Here is a 17,601-nt window from a genome sequence, read left to right as displayed (position 1 = left end):
CTCCAGGTGGGACCTGGGGATTCCCCAGAATTACAGCTCTTCTCCAGACTACAGAGATCAGCTCCCCTGGAGAAAATGGCTGATTTGTAGGGTGGACTGTAGTGAATTGTACCCAAATGAGGTCCCTGTCCTCCCCAAATTTCCAGCAGTTCCTCAACCTGGAGCTAGCAATCCTACTCCCCCACCATCTCTGGTGGCTGCGGGGGACGGGGACCTGGCAACTCTAGTATGCATCCACCCCCTTGGATGGTTTATTTGGATTCATGTAACTACTTACTGCTCAGGTTTACTCTGAACATCCCTTTTTGTCCTTTGCCTCTCTGCTATGAGTCCCTAACCTTTTCAAGCCTGTGGAAACCTTTGAGATTTTGAGAAGTGGCAGTGAGTGCCACAACAAAATGGCTGTAGCAGGAAGCAGAGCCAACCCCAAAATGGCTGCTGCACGAGGCATAGCAAAATACAATACCACCCTCTTTGCTTTCCAAAAGAAAAAAAGAAATGAAGGAAAGTCCAAGGGGAAGGGAAAATAAAATAACTGGTTTGATCATGGAATGGAACCACACATTGATTAAGGAAACCCAGAGTGCTATTGTAGCTGTGGAAACCTCTTTCTTTTCAAATTATGGCAGCTGATAAGAAGCCCAGCCTTACAACGGCTCTGTTCACTATCTGAAAAGCTCAGTGGGTGCCAGGGGAAGTATTGGCATGCTCGTTGAGGAATCTTGCTGTATGGCTTCAGTGGATCCTGTTTCTCTGTTTGCTTCAATGTAGTCTGCCTTTTCTTCTAGACTTCTGACCTCTGCTTATGTTCTGTGTGTGTGTGTGTGAAGTGCCTTCAAGTCGCAGCCGACTTATGGCGACCCCTTTTTGGGGTTTTCTTGGCAAGAGACTAACAGAGGTGGTTTGCCAGTGCCTTCCTCTGCACAGCAATCCTGGTCTTCCTTGATGGTCTCCCATCCAAATACTAACCAGGGCTGACCCTGCTTAGCTTCTGAGATCTGACGAGATCAGGCTATCCTGGGCCATCCAGGTCAGGGTGCTTATGTTCTAACTCTTGGTATTTTGTTGGCATTTGGTCAATTGTGATTCTAGATTACTCTTCTGGTTGCTTGTTCTTGGCTCCCCCATAGACAACCTTTCTTTGTAGCCTTGCCAAACTCCTATTATGACAATCTTCCTTGGAAGAGAGCTTGATCATGCTCTTTACTTGTTGCCTATTTCCTCAGGTGGTTAACAGATATCATCTCCTGTACAGTTCCTACCTATTCAGGCAATGGAAAATACACCAACGGTGGGAAGCATGAAGAGATGCAGAATGTAAGAAAGTTGTTACAAATGGACCATGAGGCCAAGAACAAATGACAAAAATAATTATCTTCATATGTACATTTGTAATAGGAATAGACTCAAAGAGGGATCATACGTTGCTGAGCACTGCACAAACACAAACCATCGCAGCTCTTTGTTTTGAAAAGACTTTCTGTTAAGTGCTGAATAAGAAGCCACCAAAGGTAGGAACCATTCTCCTGCTGCTGGCATTCAGTACATCTGATACACACAGAGAGAACCATACTGTTCTAAAACGAATTACTTGATAAAAGGAAACAGCTGGGTGACCGATATCAACAACAATCAACATTTATTACGATCAAGAGATCAGTCAACAATAATTTAAAGATTAAAATTCAGTCTTATTATGCTGTAATTTATTGTTGTTGTTGTTAGTGCCATCAAGTCACAGCTGACTTATGACGACCCCATAGGTTTTTCAAGGCAAGAGACATTCAGATGTGGTTTGACTCCGCGTCATGACCCTGGTATTCCTTGGAGGTTGCCCATCCAAACACTAACCAAGGCTGATCCTGATAAGCTTCTGAGATCTCACATGATCAGGCTAGCCTGGGGCTATCTAGGTCAGAATGTAATTAATTATACATAAAGATTATTAAAAGTCTGGAATATCTGCTTTCTTATCAGCACAGAATTTGGCCACTTTGGAGGTGGTCTCATTGGAGCGGTCTGAAAGGAGGAGATACGTGTAGAATCTTACAGATCTTCCTGGGAACTTGGAAAGTGTAGGGGTAAGATATGTGGAATGGATGTCCTTATAAAATGGACAATATATGTTTTGACTGCATTCAATTGGCAGGAATATAGATGCTGAAAGTAGGGGATACGCAAGTATCTCCTTTCCAGTAGAGCCGAGGGCAAGCAATTACAACGGGCTGGGGTAAAAGCTCTGTGGTATTTGGGAAAGACCGATATCAAGACCAACACTTGAACACATAACTTATATAAAGAATTACTGGGAGCAGATTTTTAATGTTAGGTTGAGTAAATTTTCCGTGTGTTTAGACCAAAACAATGCAATTATCTTTGGTACAAAAGGAAAATGATCTGCTCAGACCTGATTCCATGGCTCCCATCAAACATAATGATCCTTGAAAGTCTTCCAGTCTGTGTATTCTTCCCTCACTCCCTTAATACAGGATTTGGTTGAAGACTTCTTGGTTCCCAACAAACCTTGGTTAGCTGGGAATATGCTTCAGTTCTGAGCACAAGTGGGGATGGGGAGGGTTCATGAGCCCAAGAACTTCTAAGGCTCTTTCCTATAACAAACAATTGGTTTTATCCTTATGCCTGAATCCATGCTGTTGGAAGAAGGTGCAGATGCTTGAAAACTGATGCCTGGATAGGTGAATTTGTTGATAAGGCTGATTCCCCCCCCCCCCCGAAAACTATCTTTAAAACAAACAAACAAACAATAACACTCCTAAGCCTTGTCTAGGTCATTTTGTAAGCATGCCAATTTTACAAGCTACCGAGCTTATAACACCTTACAAAGGAGCCTAAGGTCCTAACCTGGATGGTCCAGGCTAGCCTGTCTCATCAGATCTCGGAAGCTAAGCAGGGTTGACCCTAGTTAGCATTTGGATGGGAGATCACCAAAGAAGCCCAGGGTAGCTATGCAGAGGCACGCAATGGCAAACCACCTCTGAACATCTCTTGACTTGAAATCCCTACAAGGTTGCCATAAATTGGCTGTGACTTGATGGCACTTTCCACCACCAAAGAAGCCTAAAGAAGAAGCTGACTTACTGGAAACCATGTGAGAACTTGCCCCAACATAAAATGTAATTTGGTTTAATTGCTTCCTATACTTGACAATAATTTCTTTAAAATGAGGGAGGAATGGAAGAGACAGAGGTTTCAAAAAGTCTAGTGCCACTAAGTACATAATGCAGAAAGAATTGATGAATGGTGAGCAAGCAATGGAATGAGTTTTATAGCTACTGTCACTGGTTTCATATCGTTATCAAATGGCCTACGCATCTGAAATGCTCAACTCCATCCACTTCCTCACAAAGGCAAGTTAGCAGCAGCTGCCTTTCACTGCATGTGCCTGTGTGAGGTGACACAGCTTTTTGTTCTAAATACAATTGTCAATGACATCAGGACTGCTATCAGCCTGTGTTAAGACAGGCAGGAGAAAGAAAATCATGTCAAATGAACTAACACCTTGACAAACAATTCCCTCTATGTCTTAAAAATATACGCCACCACTTCGACCTCTCCTCTCCTCTGCAGAGAGATTAAGGGATACTAAGAGAGAACAAACAATACCAGAACAATTTTCTTCACGGTAAGTGGGTCATACATTTATATAGTGAGAGTCGGTGGGCGGGGGGGAACCCTTCCCTTATTACAACAGGTTTTCTTTACTGCAAATGGTCAGTGTGTTTTTTCACTGTATTGTTCCCTGTGGTCAACGAATCCTGGCAAGCAGACTGCAAACAAAACCAAGCACAAACAAGGTAAAATTCTGTGGCAATCTGAATGCTGATACAAAAATTTATCCAAAGGGGAATTTTTGCAGAATACCACAGTTCTGTAAATTTAAAATATTGTCTGCAAAAAACCTGGCACTCATAAAAACACAGTGAATGTGAGGTTTCTTAAAAAGAGTCTATTTCGCCACGGAGAGAGACAGCTCCAGTAATGTGGACACACTATAAGAAAACAGACCCAGGTTCAAATGTCACTGTGCCATGAAATCTTACTGGCTGGCCTTAGGTCCTTTGCCTTCTCTAAGCCTACCCTACCTCACAGGCTTGCTGTGAGGATAAAACAGAGAGGGGTCCATATACACCATGAACACCCTGATCTCCTTAGAGATTGGGTGGGATAAAAATCCAGTACATATATAAAATGGAGCACTAACAGGGTTGCCAGGTCTCTCTTTGCCACTGGTGGGAGATTTTGAGGGCAGAGCCTGAGGAGGGCGGAGTTTGGGGAGGGGAGGGACTTCAACGTTATAGAGTCCTATTGCCAAAGTGGCCATTTTCTCCAGGAGAACTAATCTCTATTTCCTGGAGATCAGTTGTAATAGCAGGAGATCTCCAGCTACCACCTGGAGCTAGCTGGATATGTTGTTTGCTCTGTATACTGGTTCTGATTGTGTATTGCTGCATTTTAATAAAATTTTAAAAAATTCTCACAGCCGTCTTCTAGTAGTACACCTGCCTTGCCTGCCTGTTTGGGGAGAGACTGTGTTTTCATCAAGGGCAGAGCTGCTATCACCTGCTCTGCCCCTGGCCACCCTATGGATTAGTTTGGTGATGACAAGTATTGTTGTTTAGTAACTTATATTTATTTTTTTTGCAGAATTTATGGTTTTCTGTTGTTACTCTTTACTGATACTGTAAGCTGCATTAAGTCCCTACTGAATAAAGAGGGTTAAAAGTGCCTCAACAAACAATAGTTGAAATCAGTTGCTTAAATAGACCAAAAATAGCTGTACATATTTTTGGTGGGGTCTGCAGCTTATGTACCATAGGTCTTTACATATGGGTGGTGACGTTTGAAGGTCAGCACCTAACAGATGTGCAGCAAGGTACTTTGTTTATCTATCCTTTTAATGAGAGGAATCAGTGTTCTGTGAACTGTAGAAAAAAACATCTGTTTGCTAATGGCACAGAGACTCATTTGTTAAAATATGGCTAATATTAGAACATGGTTGTAAAATAAAGGAGGAAAGGGAAATCAGCAACCATGTGGAGACTGGATTCGTCCACTTATGGGAAAGACTAGCACTCACATGAAACATGAACTTTCCATTGGGCTAGGAGAAATAATTCAAGGTTCTAAGGTGCAGATATAACCTACTGGAAGGAAATGAGGGAAATGTATGAGATGAGAAGGGGCTGTGGCTCAGTGGTAGAGAATCTGCTTGGCATACTGAAGGTCCCAGGTTCAATCCCCGGCATCTCCAGTTAAAGGGAGCAGGTGAGTAGGTGATGTGAAAGACCTCTGCATGAGACCCTGGAGAGCATCTGCTGGTCTGAGTCAACAATATTGATTTTGATGGATCAAGGGTCTGATTCAGTATAAGGCAGCTTCATGTGTTCAGGTGAGAAGGCAAGGAGTCCCAATTAGGGGTGTGTATCAGCTAAAGCCGAACCAAAGCAGCCCCACTGCCATTTTAACCCCCCTTCCCTGTCCGCCTCCCTCACTTTCCTGCTGGCTGGTTCCACATGGTCATTCAGTTCTGCTGTGCTGCCACCTCTGAAGTCCACATTGCCTCCGAAGTCCATGTGACTTCTGAATGCTGGGCAGCGGCGATGCAGAACTGAAGGCTAGGCTCGCTCTGAAACCAGCCGTCAGTTCTGTGTTGCCACCTCCGAAGTCCACATGGATTTTAGAGGCGGCAGGTGATGCAGAGCTGCCATTTGGCTTTTTTTCCTTTTGGCTTTTTCCCCCCAGATTTTTTGAAAATTTCCAGGTCTATTAAACCCAAACCTGAAAAAATGGTGCACAGCCCTAGTCCCAATGCAAACATATCCCAAAATGCACAAGAGCCCAGGGAAAAGAGGAGGCAGCATGTTCAAAAGAAGTGGAACAGACTAGATAGTGGCTGGACATGCTGCATCTTGAAGAAAAGATGGTCAATGAAGGCTGAAATTTAAGAGAAGATGAGAGAAAGCTTTATAGTAAGTATTGTGCTCTGCTGTCCTGGTGCATAGGTTCTATGGAAGATCTGAATGAAGGCAATGAGGTTCGGGTAAGAAATGGAGCTGAAGTTCAAACGCTGATCTGAAATGAACCCAGATAGGTCCATCTCATTTTTCCACCATGCCAAATAATGTGCATAATTTCACCAATGCTTCTGACTAGTTCACTAGCAAGTATGAAAATCTGGATCACACAACAGTCAAAATGCAGCTAACGAAAACAGCTAGTAACATGGTTTTCATAATCATTAGACTTAATGATTTTGCACTGGGGCAGAAAATGCACATATCAATTTGTTTTGTCCTTATTTTTTCATATAAAACTGACACTGAATCCAGATAAAATGCATATGGTGCGATCTGGAAGTGCTGTTGCTTTAAATGGGATAGTTCTTCCTAACGGGATGCAGTTTTCACAGAAATACTGAGTTAAGAACTTGGGAGACTTGATGGATCCTGATCTCCTGCTGGAGAAACAGGAGTCTGTGACAGCAACAGATGCTTTTCTCCCTGCTGCATCTAGGTAAGCTGTATCCCTGATCTGGCTATGCTGATTCATGCTTCAGTAGCCTCAAACCTAGGTTACCATAACACGCCCTCTTTTGGGGCTGCCCCTGAATACAATCCAGAAACTGCAGTGGGTGCAGAAGAAGACAGCCCATTTTTTTTTATCTGGGGCTAGCTGGTGGGACCATGACACTCCTATTCTGAGGTCTCTTCACTGGCTGCAAATTAGTTTCCGCATTATTCAGTGTGTGTAGGTGCTCACTTTAAAGCCCTTCATGATCTGGAACCCACCTCTCCCTGCATGTTCCCACATGGCCGCTTCATTCTTCCCAGCAAGGTCTACTATACTCACCTTCTCTAAGGCACAGTTGGCAACAGTCTGGGCTCTGGCCTTCCCAGTGGCTACCCCAGGCTTCTTGAACAGCCTCCCAGAAAACATCAGGGGGTCCCTACCTTCCTGGCTTTGAGGCAAGGCAGTAAACAGGTTAGTCTGGAGAACTTGGGGGGCAGCCTGAGTTCGGGCAAAGAGAAATACCTGCTGGTGAGACCTAAGGTGTTTTACAATAGTTTTCTTATGTTTTTATATCTGTTGTTGTAATGTTTGTTTTACCAAGTTTTTGTTATATGCCTTGGGTCCTGAGATTGTCAAGGGAAAAAACATATGATTTATTCAAAAATAAACAAAATAAATCTAGAATGGATTTTAATTTTTCTCCCATTCCTCCACAGGATCGGATCTAGGGGGCAAGAAGGGCAGGTGCTCTGGTGGCAGGTAGAGGGGGTGGCAGCAGGAGGTGAGGGAGGCTCAATTGTCTGGAAGAGATGGCTTGTTTTGCAGTGTGCACACCCCGTTCCCCCAATTAGGCTGCTGCTCGGAGGTGGGGGAGGCTCATTTGCATGGAACAGATGGCTTGTTCTGCAGCACGCACCCCCTGTTCCCCTGAGTAGGCTGCTGCTAGGAGGTGGGGGAGGCTCAATTGCCCAACAGATATGGCTTGTTCTGCAGAACGCAAGCCTGTTTCCCCGATTAGGCTGCTGCTAGGAGGTGGGGGACACTGAATTGGCTGGAAGAGATGGCTCGTTCTGCAGCACGTGTGCCCCATTCCCCTAATTAGACTGCTTCTAGGAGGTGAGGGGGAAGGTAGAGGGAGACCCCAGCCTCAGAGGGGAGTCACAGCCCTTAGTAAGGCAGAAGCTGTGGCTGTTAGTCGGGCAAGACTATGGCAAGTAAAGAGGAGGGGGAGCTAAATGTTTCTGCGGAGATGTTCAAAAATGTTCTATGCAGTGGGAGACATAGTCTCCTAGGTAACCTTCCTTGGCCTTGCTAATCTCCCTCCTTTCCCCGGCTGAGGCACCTTCTGCTCTTCTACCTGCAGGGCCTTCCAATTCTTTATCTTCCTGCCCCCCTTCAAGGACCACGTATTGACAGTGGCCATGGTAGGCTTTGGGCACGGGGGGTGGGGTGGGGCTTTGGGGACGTTCTTCAAAAATTTTTTAGACCTAGCCCTGTTTCTCCCCACATTTTGCCTATGTCTTTGAAATTTGGGGTATGCAAAGATTGGGGTGGATCCAGCCAACGTTTTTGCTCAATCTCACCCAGTTTTGTTCCTTACTACAGCCCCTGTCCCACATGTCGTTTGTACATTCATGTCTTTGGGCATTCTCACAGGGGGCTAGGGTTGCTAACCTCCAGGTGGTGGCTAGAGACCTCATGCTATTACAGCAGATCTCCAGGCGACAGAGAGTAGTTCACCTGGAGAAAATTGATGCTTTGGAAGGTGGACTCCTTGCCATTATACCCCTCTGAATTCCCTAGCCTCCTCGAACCCTGCCCTCCTCAGGCTCCACCCCCAAAATCTCCAGGTATTTCTCAACCCAGAGCTGGCAACTCTACAAGGTTTCTTCCTTCCTTTCACACCAGCACAAAAGTTAGTTGGATTCAATTGATTGCTATGAAATGGCATCTTTCTCACTGTACAGACACCTATCCAAATTTCCCCTTGACCCTCAGCACTCTACTTTCAAGGATCTCTCTAATGAGCTGTTAAAATCCTGAACTACTGGGACAAATTCCTTTATGCTGTATTCTCACCTTCTTGTAAAGTTTTATTTCATTTTTATGCAAGGCTAAGAACAAGCCAATTTAAGGCCGTTTTTGCAGCCTGAAGTATTGTTTCACTTACAATTTATGTATATTGTTAAATGTGCTTTGCAAGAGGGATTTTCAGAGCTGTTATATAACCTAATTCCGCCACCTGTAAACTACTGCATTCCCTTTACACACAGCTACTTAACACCAAAGTAAATGAAATGTAAGGTGTTCCATCCTGCTGATACTATATAAAAAAGCACAGAGCTGGCAGTATATCTTATAGATTGTGCAAGTGCTCCCTCGGAAGGAGATGTAAATGGAAGGAAAATGTCCTTTCCCCTAATATTTCACTGTGCTGTTATTAATTCCAGGTCATTATTGCTGTATTGGAAACAACCAGGGAACACTGTGTAATCGAGGTCACATTCTCTACTAATATAATTGCATGCCTTGGCTTTTCTTTCCTGCTACTTACACACTAGGATAAATTGCAACCATGCTTTAATGAGGACTTAATCCTAATTATACTTTCAGTAAGCAACAGTGCCCATAGTATTTACACAAATAATACAAATATAAAATGATTAAACCAGATTCTAAGTGAAACATGAGATATGAAGCCACGCTAGCAAATCCCAAACAATCAAAGATTTGGTCATGTGGTCCATCTACAAAAACACAGTTTCGAGGGCAACACTACACAGAGAAAACTAAAGATTTGGGGTTACTGAGAAATAATGCCCTGTAGCCAACCATCCATGCATGGAACATGGATTTTTCCCTACATTTCTTTCTATCCCTGAAGTCCCTTCCAACTCCCAGAAAGATCATTCCTGGATCACAGGACTCACATGGAGAGGGAGCTGTGTAAATGGGAGAGGAGATGGAGTGAGGAGTAACAGGGAGGGAAATCACTCATCTGTAAGTGTGGCTTTGTCAAAAGAATGGGACAATTTCATCTTAAGTCACCTCACTTTAGCCCCCGGACCCATGTGATTATTCCATCACAAAGGTCTCATGACCCCAGGGAATGATCTTTCAGGGGGCTGGAGGGGGCCGCAGGAATGGAGAGAAATGCAGGAAAACTGTGCGCCTTCTGTGCATGGATGGCTGGATACAATCCAGTGATGGATACCAGAATCAAATGTGACAAAAGGACAGCAACCATCTTCTCAGATGGGCCTGATCACTCCAAGCCACTGCTTTACAATGCTGGATCTGAGAACTGAGTCAATGCTTTTGTTGGTATTTAATCATTTTATGTCGCATAGAACTCGCACTTTTTGGGGCATTAATACATGTTTTAAGATCAATATTTTATGCATTTATCACTGAAAACAAGATATATGCTGCAAGCCACCATTTTGGAATTGTGTAAGATTATGAATTAAATAAAAGAGAATGAAAAGCCTTGAGAAGCAGAAACTCTGGATGATCACAAAATTCTACTTGGGCTCATTTCACAACCAAAACTGGCTTCCCTCCTGACCCGACATCAAATTGCTCTTTGGACTGTAACAGAGGGATCAACAGGGATGGTCCTGAGTTCATTATATGTTAAGCCTTAACTTCTGTGTGGGTTTTAGCTTGGCTTGTAAAGGGCTTAGGAATTCTGAGCTGGGGGAGTTCATGTCTGAACATGTATCCACACATTACCAGTCCCCAAATGTGGTGCCCTTACCTTGATCTCTGCTTGCTAGTGGTTTTGATGGGTTTTGCTGCCCTCTAAATGGCATTTGTCATCCACACTAATTAAGCTGTAGGCAGTACCAGCCCTTACTATCTTTAAATCATTATTTCAACCAGAAGCATACACTGAAAGGGAAAATGTTCCTCAAATAATAAATGTAACATCTTGACAAAGAGTATTCACCAATAACTAGTGTTAAATAGTTTTTCCTCTGCCTTAATGGATCGTTTATGTAACTAAAAAAATTTCTATACTGCCTTTCCACTCAATTGAAGGTTCCCAAGGGGGATAATTTGGAAGAGTGGCAGATAGATATCCTCAGTTTAATTCAGCAATGCCATCCTTGTTCTGTCAAGTCTACAAGTATAACTATAAGCTATGTATGTGGCTTTGTGTACAATACAGCTCCCCAAGGGTTGCTCTAAGCACCTAAGTTTTTAATACCAGATTTTAATCCTGGAATATGTGGGAGAAAATGCCTTTTACTATATGTAGGGTACCACTGAAACTTCCTGTTCTAAAAACAAACAAGCAACAAAACTGCAAAGAGAGAGGAGAAGGCTGAGCAAATTCAGTTGTGGAATTCAATTTGCCAATATGTGCACATGCAAAATCTGCTGATATTTATTCTCATTAACCTCTGGGTCAGATGTCTGGAAAATATTCCATATTAACTGGCTTGAGCTTTCCAGGGGTGTTGAAGGGAATACTCTGCTTAGGATGGCACTACTACTCACCTTTGGAAAGTTTGCTTTATCCTCCAACCATATCTTAGGATCCTTAGGCTTTGCGGGCTACTCTACATGGGACAACTTCCAAAAATCTGGAGAAGCTCGGAGCAAGGGCAGGACACCAGTGTCACAGGAGAGATACATTCCCATTAGCCACTTACAAAACAGAATCCGAACTTCGGAAAGTACCCTGGCTTCATGTCTGTACTTAGACTGGGCATATGCAAAGCTATTCAGCATAGTTTTCTCAATACCTAGAAAGCCACGGAGGTAGCAAAAAATGGAAACTGGCAATAATCTACTCCACAAACTCTCTTCCACTGAATCCTGTCATCTGTAGAGGTGCAGAAGGTGTCCTAGCCTAGTAAATATATGAACTGGTACAGAAAATGCAGAATGTATATTGGACACAAAAGATCATATATTCTGAATATATATAGGAAGGTAGGAAGTAATGGTTAAAATCAGCATATATTCTATTGCCATCACAATCATACAGGAAGCCCAGATACAGTGTGACGTACATCATCAACTGCAATGACAAATCTAAACTCTTCATTTAAAACGGAAACAAACGGCAACCCTGTTTAGCAGCACAAAAGGATAAAGAATGGATAGTAATCCTCATGCTCCTCACATGAACTCCAAAAGGCATTTGAGTGAGATATTTAAAGCTTAAAGTTGTCCATCAAACACAAAAAAATAAGTTCCTCAAATCCTTGTGCCATAAATTACTCATCCATCTGGAAAGCTAAATCTGTTTTGTGTATTTACAAGGATCTAAGTGTCACCAGACACAGGAACAACTAGGTTAGTTGAAGGTAGAAAAGAGGTAAATGCTTGAATCATTTTGTGCACATAGCAAAGTAGGCTTTAGAGAAAATACTTACAGCTCTCAATTTCCAGGGTGCAGTTTTGTTCATCTAGGGGGTATCTTCGTAGATCCATCATACAAGCAGCTGTTGTTGTAATTCTAGAAAGGAAGCAAATACAAAGCTTTTGTTCAAATCTGTTTGAAGATGGATGGGCTATAAGATGGATGACTTCATTCTATGTGTTATTACTCAAGTACTGAGTATGCAAACATGCTTGCAAAAATTATCCACCATTGTCTGCCTGACTCGAGAAGTTGAAAACACATTCCATTGGTTTATGAGAGATGGGATTTTTTTTTATTTTGGTTTCATATTCTCCAGACAGGAAAGAGATGATAGCAAGAAGAAAGGCCTAAGGATATCTCCTGAAGAGACCAATGGCCTAAAAAGAGTCCATGCTTTTTCACTACTGACTCTGAGGGCTATATAGAAGACTGGTCTGTCTTTAGAGTGAAGAAGCCCCTACTGGAAGCTTGTACCACCAGCTCTTGAACAGACAATTAATAGCTCACCAGAAGGCAAATGAGGCAGCTACCACTTCTAATAGGTTCATTATTCCACCACGCCAATGTAATGTATACATAGCAGAGGGAAAGAAAATAAACTGAGAAGCTTATGTTAAAGGGACTTAACATAAGTCTTTTTAAATGCAAACCAAAGTAAGTCTAGAGACCATTCAGAATACCTATAATTGGTGATAGCTAAGTGAAAACTCAGTGTTAGGAAGTGGTTAATGTCAGGCAATGGGAGACACAAGTTCAAATCCCCACTCACCCAGAAGCTTACTGGCAGTGCAATTCCATCCAGGATTACCCCAGTCTAAGCCACTGAAACCAATAGGCTCAGACTGGAGGACCTCTGCACAGGAGTGCGCTGCCGGTGGCCTTGGGCCTGTTAATTTCTCTCAGCCAAATCTACCTCACATGGTCGTTATGAGGATAAAATGAGAAAGAGGAGCCGTGTAAAATAAGCTGCTCTAACTTCCTTGGCAGAAGGGTGGGAAAATGTGCTAAATAGATAGCTAAGTATGTCAAGCAATTCTACACCTGTAGTAACTAAGAAAGATGTCAGTTATGTTTAATTCCTAGTTCATAAAATCTAACATTGATAAATTCTAATTCAGCAACTTCATTTTGGAATTTCCCTTTAAAGTAGGGTTGCCAGGTCCCTCTTCCCCACTGGCAGGAGGTTTTTGGGGAGGAGCCTGAGGAGGGCAGGGTTTGGGGAGGGACTTCAATGCCATTAAGTCCAACTGCCAAAGTGGCCATTTTCTCCAGGTGAACTGATCTCTACTGACTGGAGATCAGTTGAATTAGCAGGAGATCGCCTGCTACTACCTGGAGGTTGGTAACTCTGCTTTAAAGTACAACTACTGAAGTGACGAACATGAACTTTCAAACCATCAGTAAACAATGGTCTTTTATGCATGACTGTTTCACTGACTGTCACCCACCCCCCACGACGACTTTGGGTCTTTGTTTGGATTATGCATGTCGCTTCTGACTGTCAGAGGTTGCCTTGATCTTCCTCTGCATATCCCTGCATTTTGCACACACTTTCAAATTTGAGATAAAACAGGTCCCTCAAAATGCAGGGAAACACAGGGGGAGAGTGAAGCGAGCTCTGATGGTCAGTAATGGCATAATTAAAAAAAAAACCCGAAGTAGTCGGAGTGGTGATGGCGAGTGAAACAGCCATGCATAAAATACCATTGTCCTTCGACTGTCTACCCAGACAAAGGAGTTTGAAAACAGAGATGGCAAAGGAATCTTTGAAAAGGAATTTGAAAACAGAGATGGCAAACTTCAGAAACCTGTGGCTCAACATTTCAATACACTGGGACATGCTGACCTGAGGTTTGGAGAAAATCTTATGATTTCTGTGCCCTAACACATGTCCTTTTGATTGCTTGTATTGCCAATGTAATGGCTACAAATTGGCCATTAACTTAGGTGGATACCCATACGTATGATCTATGCTTTAACAAAATGGACAATCCTGGAAGTTTTCACTGTGTTCAGCACAATTACTCACACTCTCCTTCATACATACACATTATCTCTTTCTTTACACATATGAAACTAGACTATAATAAAATATAGCATAAATGATTATTCTATTTAAAGTACCTTAAATCAGATTTGTACCATCAGCGGCAGAAAATGCTTTGCAAAATGCACATTCATTTTATGACCTATCCCCTATTACACAAATACTCTGAAGGCCATATACACAGCATACAATCTGGACATTTTGTGTCTCCAAACACCACAAATCTTGCTATTTTTAACATGCACCAGTGGATCTTATCAATGTTGATAGGACCATCTGCACAATCAGAATTGATTAATGATTAACTGCTAGATATCTCAGGAAGGAATTGCCCTGAGTTGCATCAAGGCAAACTAGTAGCAGGGTTTTATTAACTGCATTCTGTTAAAATTTTCAGAGGAAAAGGCAGAATAGACACTAAAAATCCTGCTATAATGCACCGTAATTTGTAATTCTTGAAAGTAAAAGAATTTTGAACCTACGCATGGTTTATTTTTTTATTTTTAAAACAACACCAGGGACTTAGGGGCTACTAGAGGAACAGGATGAGACACTGGCACCTCCAGAGTCCAGCAGCCCTTCCAAGAAGGGGGAGAAAAATAGGCTGGAGGTGGTGCAAGAGAAGGAGGTACATAAAAACATAAGAAAAGTCATGCTGGATCAGACCAAGGCCCATCAAGTCCAGCAGTCTGTTCACACAGTGGCCAACAGGGTGCCTCTAGGAAGCCCACAAACAAGACAACTTCAGCAGCACTGTCCTGCCTGTGTTCCACAGCACCTAATATATTTGGCATGCTCCTCTGATCCTGGAGAGAATAGATATGCATCATGACTAGTATCCATTTTGACTAGTAGCCATGAATACTCCTCTTCTCCATGAACATGTCCACTCCCCTCTTAAAGCCTTCCAAGTTGGCAGCCATCACCACATCCTGGGGCAGGGAGTTCCACAATTTAACTATGAGTTGAGTGAAGAAATACTTTCTTTTATCAGTTTTGAATCTCTCACCCTCTAGCTTCAGCAGATGACCCCACGTTCTAGTATTGTGAGAGGGAGAAAAGCTTCTCCCTGACCACTCTCTCCAAACCGTGCATAATTCTACACCCCAAGGTACTGCCATTTCAAACCCTTCTCCCGCAGGTATCTCATTCTGCCCCCACCCCCCAACACCATGTGCCTGCCCCGAGCCTCTCACAGGAGGCAGTTGTGGTGGTGCCTGTAGCTGCTAGTCAGTGTGAGTGCCCTATAAATCCTTGGTGCAGCGGTTAGAGTTTCAGGCTAGGATCGGTGAGACCCAGGTTCAAATCACCACTGGCCAACCCTGAGCTAGTCACACATTCTCAGACTAATCTACCTCACAGGGTTGTTATGAGGATAAGATGGAGGAGAGGAAAATTATGTAAGTTGCTCTGGGTCCCCACTGGGGAAAAAGGCTATAAAAGAAATAAATAAGTAATAAGTATAACTGCAGATAGGGGGCAGATAAAAGGTTGGTTGGGGTTGGGAAGGAAGCAGGGAAAGCTTGCCAGGAGCAAGAAAAGAGGAAATAGTGTGGGAAGGAGGATACCTGGATAAGATTTTCCACTGCACAACTGAGCCTGGCAACCATCTCTGCAAAATTGGGCCCTAGGGTTGCCAGGTCCCTCTTCGCCATCGGTAGGAGTTTTTTGGGGCAGAGCCTGAGGATGGTGGGGTTTGGGGAAGGGAGGGCCTTCAATGCCATAGAGTCCAATTGCCAAAGCAGCTATTTTCTCCAGGTGAACTGATCTCTATCGGCTGGAGATCAGTCGTAACAGCAGGAGATCTCCAGCTAGTACCTGGAGGTTGGCAACCGTATTGGGTCCGGCAGCTGGCACTGCAAAACTGGTTGAGGGAAGGAGGGAAAGCTGAAGATGGGGGGGGTAGATAAAAGTAGGTTGGTGGGTGGTAAGGAGAGGTAGTAAAAGGGGAGAGGCTTTGGGGGTTTCAGGGAAGGGAAAGAGTGAGGGAAGGGGAAATGAGACATTCCCCACAACTCGTTTCAGGGTCCTCTCTTGAAATACTTGCATTTTTCTTCACGAACGCCACAATTCCTCTTATGCCTGACAGTTATAAAGAAAAACAGTAGTAAGCTTATTTCTTCCTTACGTTTCCAAGAGCCTTTGTCTAAGCTGTGGCATGCACAGCGGAAGCATTCTAGAAAACTTTGGGCAAGATATGAAACAATAGGAAAGTAACTGTTCTTTGCAGAGGATCATCTGATGCACTCACACCTGGATCAACAGAAAACAGACCTCCACATCAGCGAAGAGACTGCAGGTGCTAATTAGCAAGCTCACTAACGATCCTTCAGTATAAATCGTTTTCTTCACCTGATTGCACACTTTTATTAGAACTCTTATCAGGAGTCTTCCATGCTTGGTGACTAAGCATCAGTGACTCTTATGTCTGAAATAGTCACCAGAGCTGTGCGCTTGTAGCTCTGCCCAGTGTTCACTTCTGCTTCTTGGAAGCAGGCCTGTTTTTGTGACAGTCGGAAAGACTGGCAGCAGCCCCAGTTATAAATATATGGAAATCTGAGGACAAAACTGCCTCGTGATTAATTTCTCTCCTGCACAGAGAGCTCAGCTTTGAAGAAAAATAGCCATAGTTCTTTTTTTTTTTTAAGCAGCAGTATTTCCCACTCTTATTTTAATTTTCTAACTCTTGTAAAATTCAGACTGCTTCTGCTTCCTTTTTCCTCATAGGAAAAAAAGAAGATCTCTTAGAGTTTCCTTTTGTCTTACATAGTAAGATTAAGAGTTGTTTAGGAGACCCTCAAATATCGTGACATTCCTACAAATATGCAGGGGCTACTTATGAAGTCTTTCCTATCCAAATATCTTCCTGGATTCTGCTGTCTTGATTTATGTGGTATTATCTGCAGGATGAAACTCATTCATTTGCAATTTGGTATTCTGAATCTACGGCCCGTCAAGTTCACTGGATACCCCCCCCCCCCAAATTCTAGTATTTTGGGAAAGAGAGAAAAAGTTAACACTATCCTTTTCTCCCCCATGCATAGTTCTGTAAACCTCTATCCTCCATTAGACATATTTTTTTTCAGTACCAAAAAGCTCCAGATTCTTTAGCCTTTCCTCAAGGAAAAGGTGCTGCAACCCCTTAGTCATCTTGATTGACGTCTTCTGTACTTTTTCCAGCTTTACATTATCTTTTTCAAGATACAATGACCAGAACTGTACATAGTGTTCCAAATGAGGTCACACCATAGATCTATACAAGGGCATTGCAATATTGGCCATTTTATTTTCAATCCCTTTCCTAATAATCACCAGCATAAGTTTTCCTTTTTCACTGCTGCCACACACTGAATTAGCATTTTTCATTGAGCTATCCACTATCATACCTTGGTGTCATTTCCTCTCCATCTCCACCAGTTCAGACCCAATTAACATATATTTAATGTCAGGATCCCCCTCCCTCTTATACATACTGTCCCTCTTTGTCTCATGACAACTATTTATATATTTGGGACAGCTGAAATAATAGTAAAAATGATTGATGGAAGAGGTTACTACAGATTGACAAACTATGGAAATTATCTCTACGGTGAAATGAGTACCCAGCTTGCTGGGGGTAAAGAGAAGATGACTGGGGAAGGCA

General features: G+C 43.0%; 1 protein-coding gene across 4 annotated transcripts in view; it reads right to left on the bottom strand.

Moving 5' to 3' along the window:
- Window positions 1–17,601, bottom strand: part of GABRB2 (gamma-aminobutyric acid type A receptor subunit beta2) — a 152,874-nt gene that overhangs the window by 69,804 nt on the left and 65,469 nt on the right. For all 4 annotated transcript variants that reach the window (XM_056857356.1, XM_056857364.1, XM_056857372.1 and 1 more), the window contains exon 5: window positions 11,922–12,004. In XM_056857356.1, the coding sequence (XP_056713334.1) occupies window positions 11,922–12,004 (83 nt within the window). The remainder of the gene's footprint in view (window positions 1–11,921; window positions 12,005–17,601) is intronic.

This window comes from Euleptes europaea, chromosome 1 (genome assembly GCF_029931775.1).
Source record: "Euleptes europaea isolate rEulEur1 chromosome 1, rEulEur1.hap1, whole genome shotgun sequence".
NCBI classification, from domain to species: domain Eukaryota; kingdom Metazoa; phylum Chordata; class Lepidosauria; order Squamata; family Sphaerodactylidae; genus Euleptes; species Euleptes europaea.
The sequence above is the reverse complement of the archived record's forward strand: the minus strand, read 5'-3'. Positions and strand labels throughout refer to the sequence as shown.